This window comes from Odontomachus brunneus, unplaced genomic scaffold (assembly GCF_010583005.1).
Source record: "Odontomachus brunneus isolate Ranch 3 - 2012 unplaced genomic scaffold, Obru_v1 Obru_scaffold_030, whole genome shotgun sequence".
NCBI classification, from domain to species: Eukaryota; Metazoa; Arthropoda; class Insecta; order Hymenoptera; family Formicidae; genus Odontomachus; species Odontomachus brunneus.
In genome coordinates, this window is record NW_022639480.1 from 165,933 (window position 1) to 176,589 (window position 10,657).

At 39.7% G+C, this 10,657-nt stretch overlaps 1 protein-coding gene across 2 annotated transcripts in view; it reads right to left on the minus strand.

The window, feature by feature from the left end:
* The window catches only part of LOC116843082, a 156,112-nt gene that overhangs the window by 111,082 nt on the left and 34,373 nt on the right, over nucleotides 1-10,657 (minus strand). For both annotated transcript variants that reach the window (XM_032813120.1, XM_032813119.1), the window contains one exon: nucleotides 9,764-9,830. In XM_032813120.1, the coding sequence (XP_032669011.1) occupies nucleotides 9,764-9,830 (67 nt within the window). The remainder of the gene's footprint in view (nucleotides 1-9,763; nucleotides 9,831-10,657) is intronic.

Sequence of the window (10,657 nt, forward strand, 5' to 3'; positions counted from 1 at the left end):
ATATTGGAGGGTCAAATTTAAACCAATTTCTTGAGTTAAATAATATTTAGTTATTTTTAACCATCATGTGTGTCAAAATTTACTATTTTAACACAAAACATGTGTTTAAGAAAACAACCACATCTAATCAACCCATTTAAAGCAATATTAAGTCATTTTTTACTAAAACAAAGGTTACATTAACGTGCACATAATAAAAAATAAACTAAATTTTAGTCAAATTTAATACATTTCTCAAGTTAAATTATTTAACTCCATTACATTAGTTAAATTAACGACATATTTAGTAGGAGCAGTGGCGACTTATAGGAATGGTTAAAAATAACTCAAATTGAGTACAATTTGACCCTACGGATTTAACAGTGCAAGAAAAGTCGACTCTCGTTTCCGCGGGGACGCAGTCGAGAGGTCCGGCAAGGAGGACTCGTGAACGGGATCTGCCGGGGACTCTAATCCGAGGAAGTGCTTTTAATTCTCCACTCACATTCGGCCGGCTAACGGAACGCGCCGCCGATCGTTAACCACGGTTTATCGTGATTGCGCGCGCCAGGTGTTGATTTTCGCGTGCAGAAACGGATCGCGAAAACCGATCGGAATAAATTCGCGGATAACGGAACGGCCGAGCGAGCGAGCGAGCGAGCGGAAAAGGGGCGCACAGGGGAGAGGGAGGCCACCACCGCCGTTGACCGTTTAACGATCCCGCGATCGTCATTAAGCGGAATCATTTATAACCCGCTCGCTCCCGTCTTATATTTACGGTCCTCCCGCTGACGCTGCCCGCGGGTCGTCCGGAATAATTGCAGATTTACAAGCATACGGTTACACGCCATCTCGCGTGCAGTACACGTGCGCGACCGCGTTCGCGCGCTCACACACACACACACACACGCACACGCTCGCCAGTCACTCTATTGTGGTGAAGTCATGCCGACGAGAGCAAGTTATCGGCAAGGTCGGCGGAGTCAACGGTAACCAGTTGGATGTACAACCGGATCGAAATTGCGGCGACTCGACTTGTTTGCCGAGCAAGAACGAACAAATCCGATGTATCGCGAAATGTTAATTGCGATTCCTCCCTGGGAAGACTTCGCCGGCGCTCGATCGTTCATCCTTCGTCGGCCTGTCGGCGCGCGTCACGTTAATTCATGTACGTTTAATTATTTAAGAATACGCGCGCGATCATCGAAGTCCCCGATCCCTCTCGCCGCGGCCTGCTTGATTTACGACGTAGAGAAGCGAGAAGGTACACGTTAAAAGCACAATTGACACGCTCGTTACCGTTCGAGCCGATTGGCGCAACTCGTACTTATGTGCGGGCCAATCGTGCCTGTCTCCTCCGCGCATCTATCGCGTTTACGCTTTACGGTTCTTCATTGATCGCTCGAGCAAAAAGGGAAGTGTTACTTTGAAAGGGCTATCTCTTGCGCGAGTGTCCGCTTGATCGATCGCGAGCGCCATTTCGTGAACGGATCTTTTTATTTCGACGTGTGCACTTTGTCCGAATTTTTAGCGCATATTCTCTCTCGCCTCTGACGTCATCCATCAGGAGATTCCGCGGCGAGGGGGGAGGGGGGGAGGCCCCTCGATCCGGCGCGATATTAATAATGGCTCTCGCCGCGAGAGAAACAAGACACAACGCGCAGTACGAGAAGGTACATCCCTCGTTCAACGTGATGACCAATTTGTTATCTCGGGGCTAGGGGCTGGCCGAGCAAAAGGTCCGACGAATGGCTGGATCTTTGAGAATGAAAAGGGAAAGAAAAAGGAGCGAGTCATTACACGGTGGGTCCATGTCGGGGCCGGGTCGGATTGATCGGCCGCCGTGACACAACTGCGTTGTAATGATGAAATTAGATTAAAAGATAACGACGTGTGTGCCGAGTCAACGGTACGCGCAAAGTAGATTAGCCGCGTGAGCATCGAATTAACGTGAGGTTAAGCGAATAATTAATTCGACCAGTCGTGACGGAGGATCGATCGTGATTGGGATCGGCCGTTATGACTAACGACGACGACGGCACGGTATTCGCGAGTGACTTTCCCCGTAAAGTCATCGCGAATAAATCACGACACGATCGTAGAGGACGGATTATATTGCGAGCCGATGTGCGCACACGTGTGTAACATCGTGGCTCCGAGAGATACCGATTACCTATCGGACACTGCGAACACGTGCGTGGGTGTTCCCCGTGCGCGAGAAACCGACGAGCGTTTCGTAGGCCTACGTGGTGGATGGATTTGCATACGGCGAGAGATTTCTCGCGAGAGAGCTAACCTAGACCGGAGAACTCTGCGCTGTGAGGGAAAAACGTATGGTAACTGTTGTCCTTGGAGTTTAACCCTACCTCTTTCCGTACAGCAAATTTGTATTTGTAACATCGGCCAATAATGTAACGCTCACTTCTCCTAGTGGCTACACTGAGAACAAAATTTACTAAATTTCGAAAAACATTTGTTTGGATAGTGAAGATATTTGTTTAAATTGAGTAATTATTTTCTAAAATTAAATAAAGGAGTTTTAAATATAAATTCGTTTCTTTAATTTTAGAAAGTAATTACTTAATTTAAACAAATATCTTCACAGTACTATTCAAACGTTTTTTGAAATTTAGTAAATTTTTTTTCTCAGTGTAGATAAGTAAGTTTGCTGATGATTAAACAATTAAAATTACGATTATGAGATGAAAAATCTCTATAAGTTTGGAAACACGGATAAAAATAAGGATATTAAAATGGGTATTTTATAATAATTCTGTTTAGCACTTACATTTACAAGATCGGCATTTATGTCCCTTGATAAAGCAAAGTTTTAAGTTTAAGAATCCATTTTTTGTGTATTGCTGTGCGATGAAGTTTAATGGAGTCAACCGAAATGAAAATGCTCAATTTTACTTTAATCCTTACACTAAGAAAAAAATTTACTAAATTTCAAAAAACGTTTGTTTGAATAGTACTGCGAAGATTTGTTTAAATTAAGTAATTATTTTCTAAAATTAAAAAAACAAATTTATATTTAAAACTTCTTTATTTAATTTTAGAAAATAATTAATTTAAACAAATATCTTTACATTACTATCCAAACAAACGTTTTTTGAAGTTTAGTAAATTTTTTTCTCAGTGTAGTAATATGGAAACAAAATTGTAGAGAAATTTTTTCACAAAGTAAATTGTATAGAAAACTTCAATCTTTTACAGGGAAGAAACTAAAATTTTCTCAGATTTTTCTTGCGTTCGTGGCATTTCTCAAATTGAGAAATGTTTGATAATTATTAGATATTACATTAGATTTTGAAGAATCAACGAGTTTCAACCTTGGCTTGCTTTGTCCTAATTGTCAAGTTCCAATCTTCAATCGTCAATCGTCAATCGGCAATCGCTAGTGTAATTTAGCCTTTATAAGAACGAAATAGACAAAGTGGAAAATTTCTTTTTCAATTTGAGACAACAAACGCAAGAAAAAATCTGAGAAAATTTTACTTTCTTCCGTGTAAAAGATTGAAGTTTTCTATACAATTTACTTTGTGAAAAATTTCTCTACAATTTTGTGTTGCCGTATTACTAAGGGTTAAAGTAAAATTGAGCAATTTAAATTCGATTGCTCATGACTCCGTTAAACTTCATCGCACAGCAATACAGAAAATGGATTCTTAAACTTGAAAGTTCGCTCTATCAAATGGCATAAATGGCGATCGTGTAAATGTATAAGTGCGAAACAGAATTACTCTACTATAAAATATTCATTTTAATATCCTTATTTTTATCTGCGTTTCCAAACTTATGGAGGGTACTGTAGTTGCTAGACTGACGTGATTTCGTGGCTAAACATCGACGAGTTTCAATTTCTACCAGAATAGTAAACTAAAGATATAGCCTATCCGTCCCCTTTTAAGCTCCCTTTGCGTGCAGAGGGTTGAATTTATAATGCGAAGATTGCTAACGCTCCGGGCACTGCCTATTTTATTTGAACATCCTCTCTCTCCCTCTGTGAAAATTTGCTCTCCTATCATTATGTCGTAGCGAGCGATTATCGTCGGGGCATTGTTTAGCGTGCCACGCAAACGGTTGTTTCTTCAGAGAAACCGCGCCTTCGACGAAAGTGCTTCGTTTTTTTTTTTCGTCTTTGTCTTCGCACTCACGAGGGACCATCAGGTGTATCTCGCTTTATTATTCGCATACGCGTCGCAACGTGCGCGATTGCATTTCCATGCATGCGTCGGTTAGCCTCTCGCCTATTATCGCGCGTTTGAATATTTAATATATCGCTCCTCTTTCCTTCTACTTCCTTTTCACACACTAACAAGGAACACTCAAAGAGGCAACTCAAAAAATTCTGAAACTTTGTGTGCAAGCAGAGTAGTTCATCCATAACACAAAACTATTTTTCGTGCGGAATTTTAGTTTTAAGGGATAAAACACCCCTTTGAAAAAAAATCGGTTTTTTTCTTTTGAAGCGAATATCGTCGAAACTATAAGAGATAGAAAAAATTTTCCAAAGTGAAAATTGAATGATTTCAAGAGTACTTTAGAACTATAATACAAAAATTTTTTTAAATTGTTTATTTATTGTGTACCCCCAATCCCACCCCTTTATTTAAAAAAATTTTTTTATTACAATTCTAAAGTACTCTTGAAATCATTCAATTTTCACTTTGGAACATTTTTTTTATCTCTTATAGTTTGGATGATATTCGCTTCAAAAGAAAAAAAAACCGATTTTTTTCAAAGGGGTGTTTCACCTCCTAATTCCGCACGAACAAAAAATAGCTTTGTGTTACGGATGAACTACTCTACTTGCATACAAAGTTTCAGAATTTTTTGAATTTTTGAGTTGCCTAATGTTCCTTGTGAGCTTCACACTGTGAAAGAAAACGCGAACGTCGAAAAGCAAACGATACTCCGTATTTTTCACGCACACACGGCCGTCTCGGCCATCCGGCACTGCAAACGACTCGGTGAAATCATCGTTTTCCGCTAGAAAAAATTCCGACGTTAATTGGTCAATTTTTCTTACTCGAGAGTGTCCTAAAATCACGAGGTAGAAACTGCTGCGCGGAACACGGAGGAAGGGGATTACGCGAATAATGGCTTCCAATAGCGAGTGAATCGTGCCGTAGCTGGCGGTCGGTGTTGGCTTAAATTCTGATATTCTCTTGATTCCTGAGAAAAAGCCACATTGACACAATGGTAGGAGCAGCGAGGACCGCGAACGCGACGCCTCGTAAAAAATCCAGGACGTGCGAATCGGATTGTCCGCATTTAACTGCCGCCGTCGGTCGCAGTTGGCGTATTTGAATTTCGTCTTTCTCTCGAAGGAATTTTTCACACCGCCTCCACTCGTGCCGAATGACGAGTGCCGTTGTCACTCCTTAACGAGCGTCTCTCTCTATCCGTCTACGATTCTTTCTGATATCTTTAATTATATCTATAATTCTGTTCGATCTCTCTCTCTCTCTCTCTCTCTCTCTCTCTCTCTCTTTCTCTCTTGCTCTTTTTCCCATATTTATCTACAAATACAACTTTGTAATTGTATCTATAGTTATCTGTAGTTATGTAGCATCCTCAGCCTTTATCTATAATTATATCTACAGCTGTAATATCCTTAATCGTCGCAAGGACAGGTAATTAATTAAATCTTCAAGTCGACCTATTCTTATCCACCACCGTCGTATCGGCAAAGAGAACCTCACAGTCTTTTATATGACTGTACGAGGATATTATCAGGCATTAATCGATCAACATTTTCTTTAATTAAAATAATCAGCTATTAATAAGCGGAATTAATCGTCGTACATGTAATCACAAATAATTTAATTGACCGATAAAATTATAATTAATTAATTAAGTGATTTTATATATGATGGTTGATGAATTTTGACTATTAATCTACCGATATTATTTTAGAAAAAGAGACACAGAATATCTTAATCGATTAATGCCCAACATTGTTCGAGAGACACGATCGCACGCGCACTGAAAGAAGAAAATGGTTAATCTAAAAAAATTACACTGAGAAAAAAATTTACTAAATTTCAGAAAAAGTTTGTTTGGATGCAACTGTGTGTCAACACATATTTTTGTTTAAATCAAGTAATTATTTTCTAGAATCAAAGAAAGAAATTTATATTTAAAACTTCTTTATTTAATTTTAGAAAATAATGATTTAATTTAAACAAATACGTTCACAGTTGTATCCAAACAAACGTTTTTTGAAATTTAGTAAGTTTTTTTCAGTGTGGTTATTTCTTAACCACATATTTTTGTAGTAAAATAGAAACATACATATACATATAAAATTATCTAGATTAGATAATAGCATTTAATAAAAACTTGAAAATTTGAAGAATTCGCTACAGTAATTTTACTATAAAATTCTCTCTCCGTGTAAGCGAGCTGAGAACGGGATAATACGTATGTACGTGATAATAGGGACGCAGTAATAAACGAAATAATCTCGGTATCACGTGGAAATGTGGAGCGCGCTGGGTTTCTTTTTATCAGGGCAGAACGGAACAATTTCATTTTCCGACGGCCGTAGAGGATGCTCCAGCGGAACAAACAGCAAAAAGCAAGAGCGACCGCGGACTTTAACGGAGACTTTCGATTCTTCACTGTCGAGAGGAAAATTGTGTGTGTTCGTCTCGCTCATTAATCGTCACCTGATTACGTTCACGCATCCGTTATGGGTATCGCTGGAATTACCAATCTACTCGCGATTCGGATGCCTCTCCCTTTCCATTATTACTGTGTATGAAGCTCAGTTATTGTATAAAATACCTAGATATTCTACAGAATGTCTGTCAATTCGTTAAAAATTCGTCTCGTTCTAGACTTAAGTTACACCAGTCTAGCGTCTGAAAATTAAGCGTATTTTTGGGAATTTTTTATGGGCAAACAAAGAAAAAAATTGAAAATTCGTTTGGAAGACTTTATTCCACAGGTTTTAAAGTGTATATTCAAATTTTTATGTTAACGTATATTACAAAATGGCGGCGCTACAGTCTTGTGAACATGAGGGGGTTTTTCGAAACGGGGCTCTAGGACTTGCAGTATAAGTGTCGCAAATGTTGATCTAGAATAAAAAACCATAATTTTCCGTCATCCACATGCCAATAGCTAGAGAAGTACGTAGGGGATTTTTGATATATTGAAAATTACGCATTTTATAAACAATTTTCGACGAAATTTTTAGGGTACAAAATGAAACTTTTTCCTTAAATCCCACTTCTATCAAAATAAATATTTCAAAAATCTCCTACGTACTCTTTTCTAACTACTGACATGTAGATGACGGAAAATTTTTGTCTTCTGTTCTAGATTAATATTTGCGACATTTATGCTGCAAGCCCTGGAATCTCGTTCCGAAAAACATGCTCATGTTGACAAGGCTCTAGCGCCGCCATTTTGTAATATATGTTAACATAAAAATTTGTACATACACTTTAAAACATGTACAATAAAGCCTTCCAAACGGATTTTCGATTCATTTCTTTGTTTGCTCACAAAAAATTTCCAAAAATCCGCTTAATTTTCGAACGCTAGAGTGGCGTAACCCTTTAAAATGTTGTCGATTCTCTCTCTCTCTCTCTCTCTCTCTCTTTTTCGAACAAATTCTGCGGAGATGAGATCGGCGCGGCTTTCTCTTCCAGATTGCCTCCCGGAAAAAATCCGACTGGCTTCCCCAGATCCGCGAGGAAATTCGTGAGGGACGATTTCGTCGCGAGTGTAAAGGCGACTTCTCTCCGACTTCGTGCATCGCGCACGAAACGCCGTATTTCCTCGCTCGATTCGACGGGTGAAATTCTAAGCGACCCGCGACCGTGTGAGGTAAAAGGCTGAAAGTGTCCGCCGCCGCCGGTTACAGGGACTTTCGATTCGCCGTCGATGCCGACGAGGAGGACGGTCGCCGCGCCGTCCCGGTTATAATCGTCATCTCGTTTCATGCCGTTTACATCTGGTCTCGCCCTCTCTGTTCTGCTCGCGCGAACGCGGCTCACTCCTTTCCACATGAGAATCTAGGTCGCACGGCTGCGTTCACCTTCCAGCAAAAGCAATGTCTTCCAAGGAAGGTCGTCGCTCGTCTGGAAAGGCTCTCTTCCGTGCCCAAGAGTACACGACGCTTTTCCCTCTCGTTTAATTATCCGTCCGGCTCGATTAGTCGCCGCGCTCAATCTCGGTCAGCGTGAGAAAAATTTACGAGTGGAAGAAATAAAGAGGGAAACCGACCCTGCCGCCTTTTTATCGGCTATTAATCCAGGAGCCGTGAAATATAGAACAGATTTTCGCGCGGGTTAGCGATAATTGAACATTCAATCTTGACTAATCGATTCTGTCGATATTTACGAGTCCAAGTTTCGTCTACACCGACCTCGTACGATTCAATAGCGTTTGCGTGTTTAAGGGCATGCAAAGTGGATGACTTCACAAATGTCGATAACGTAGAAACGATCGTTATTAACACGATCACATTATTCTTTTTCGTATTTCTTATTACTAACACAATCACACTATTCTTTTTCGTATTTCTTATACATGTAAATCTCATATTCTCATCAGTCCTATGTTTAATGCGTTGGAAATTTATTTTGAAGTTTTTGAAATCTGGTTGGTTCCAATGCAAAATACAAAAAATTAAAAATTCTAGGAAAATTCTTTTTTATATCCTAGTAATCCTCCTGAAGTGTTAAGAAAAGATTTGATACTTTCATATATCAATTTTGAAAGCGCTTGGCTTAGGACAGTAGTAATAGTAGATTGCGGTAGTAATAATAGATTCGAGTAGTTCTTGGTAATGTTTTTGCCAACGACAAAGGGGACTCCTGTCATTCGCCCAGTTAGATCCATTTCAGTTCCTACTTTGATAAGCCTGTCCGCCTCCTCGTTGGCTATTACAGCCTGATGGCTGGAGATTCAAGTTGGGGTAATGTTTTTATTAGCTTTACTCAGCTCTTCTATCGCTTTTTTTGCAGTTTCAAACCGCCAATGATTTCATAGTGGTTTTAGCAAGCGCCGTTAGCGCCGTTTAGCGGCTGCCTTGCTGTCGGAACAGATATATATATGCCTCTATTTTCCACTTCAGTGAGATTCTAGAATTCTACGCATCCTGGGATGGCCAGTACTTCGGTTTGAAAGACGTAGTTAAGCCATAGAAATATTTTCCCTATAATTTATATTAAGCTCATAGAAACTACGATGACTACCAATACGATGTAAACTTTGACAGAAAGAAAATCAGTACTTTGTGGATGGAGTTTTCAGATACGGCATCTTTGTAAAACGCGTGACTGACCGATGTCCGGGCGAATCAGCCCGGAAAACTAATTAAAGATAATGATTCCGAGAAAGTACGTACACGAGAGGACGATTACTTTCCAATAATTACTCTCTTACCAGCAAACTATTATATTTCGTTAATTCAAGCATATCCTCGAATCATTGTCATCAGGCGTATTGTGCCGTCATTAGAAAGTGCATCATGTCGAAAGCGTCCACTTTTATCTGATTATCCGGCCACTCTGGCCTCTCGAGGAGCGCGCGCGCGCGCGCGCGAGATTTTTCCACGGGAGAAAATCCACCTGACGAGGTTTATATCGCGGCCCGTGGAAGGAGAAAAAAGGAAAAAGCACGCGGGAAGAAAAAGCGTGGCGAATTTTCTTCGAGTCCGTGCGTGCACGCGGGATTTTAACGCCTAATTGATTCGCTCTAATTAGTTGCCGCCCTCGCGGACACAATTAGAAAGTAAGTCTCGTGTATTGTGTGTACTCACACGTCGGCAATTGCTGAGGTATCTGGGCTGCGTGTGCGCTGCTGCTGCTGTGCCTCGTTATTGTGATCTGGAAAGAGGGGAAAGGCATGTTTTAGATCTTCTCGCTTAATAAGATACGATTGTTAGCGGCAACTTAGCTACGCGCTGTATCGTTGACGACGTCGCTCCGCGGCGTGTGCGTGCGCCGAGGAGCGTATATCCGAACGCGCAAATGAATAGCGCGAAAGCAGTACACGATATATTGTAATATCTACACGCCTGTAGTGACACACGCACATACATACACGCGCATGCACGCAGATAAGAATAGTGTTGTTATATTCTACTTGATAACTGTACGGAGAAGAATAATTTTGCTCTTTTTAGTAAAATCGTCGTTGCTATTTGTAGTAACATCAAAAAAATTTAGTTGATGTAACTAATTTTATAAATTATTCGTTATCATAGCAGAAGTAGTTTTGTTGCCAGGATAGAACAAATTTGTTGAGTATATTTGTTCTAAGAATCACGTTAATTTGCTATTGATACAAAATAATGTATGCTTAGCAAATTTATTTGCTATTGGAAAATTGCAAAATTGCAACTGCTTATATAAATTCATCATGGTTCTTGTAGCAAAATAATTTATAGATTTAGCAAATTATATCCAGCAAATAGTGATTAGTACTCTTAGCAAATCTTTTGACTATCCATATAATAACGAAAAGATTTTGCTTGACTAACAGAAAATTTGCTGGGCCAGCAAATTATTTTTCTCCGTGAAGTTAAATCATATATCTATCTTTGTCTAAATTAAAAGAAAAACAAAGACACACGGAGAAAAATAATTTTGCTCTTTTAGTAAAATCGTCGCTGCTGCATATTCGTAGTGACATCAAAAAAATTTAGTTGATG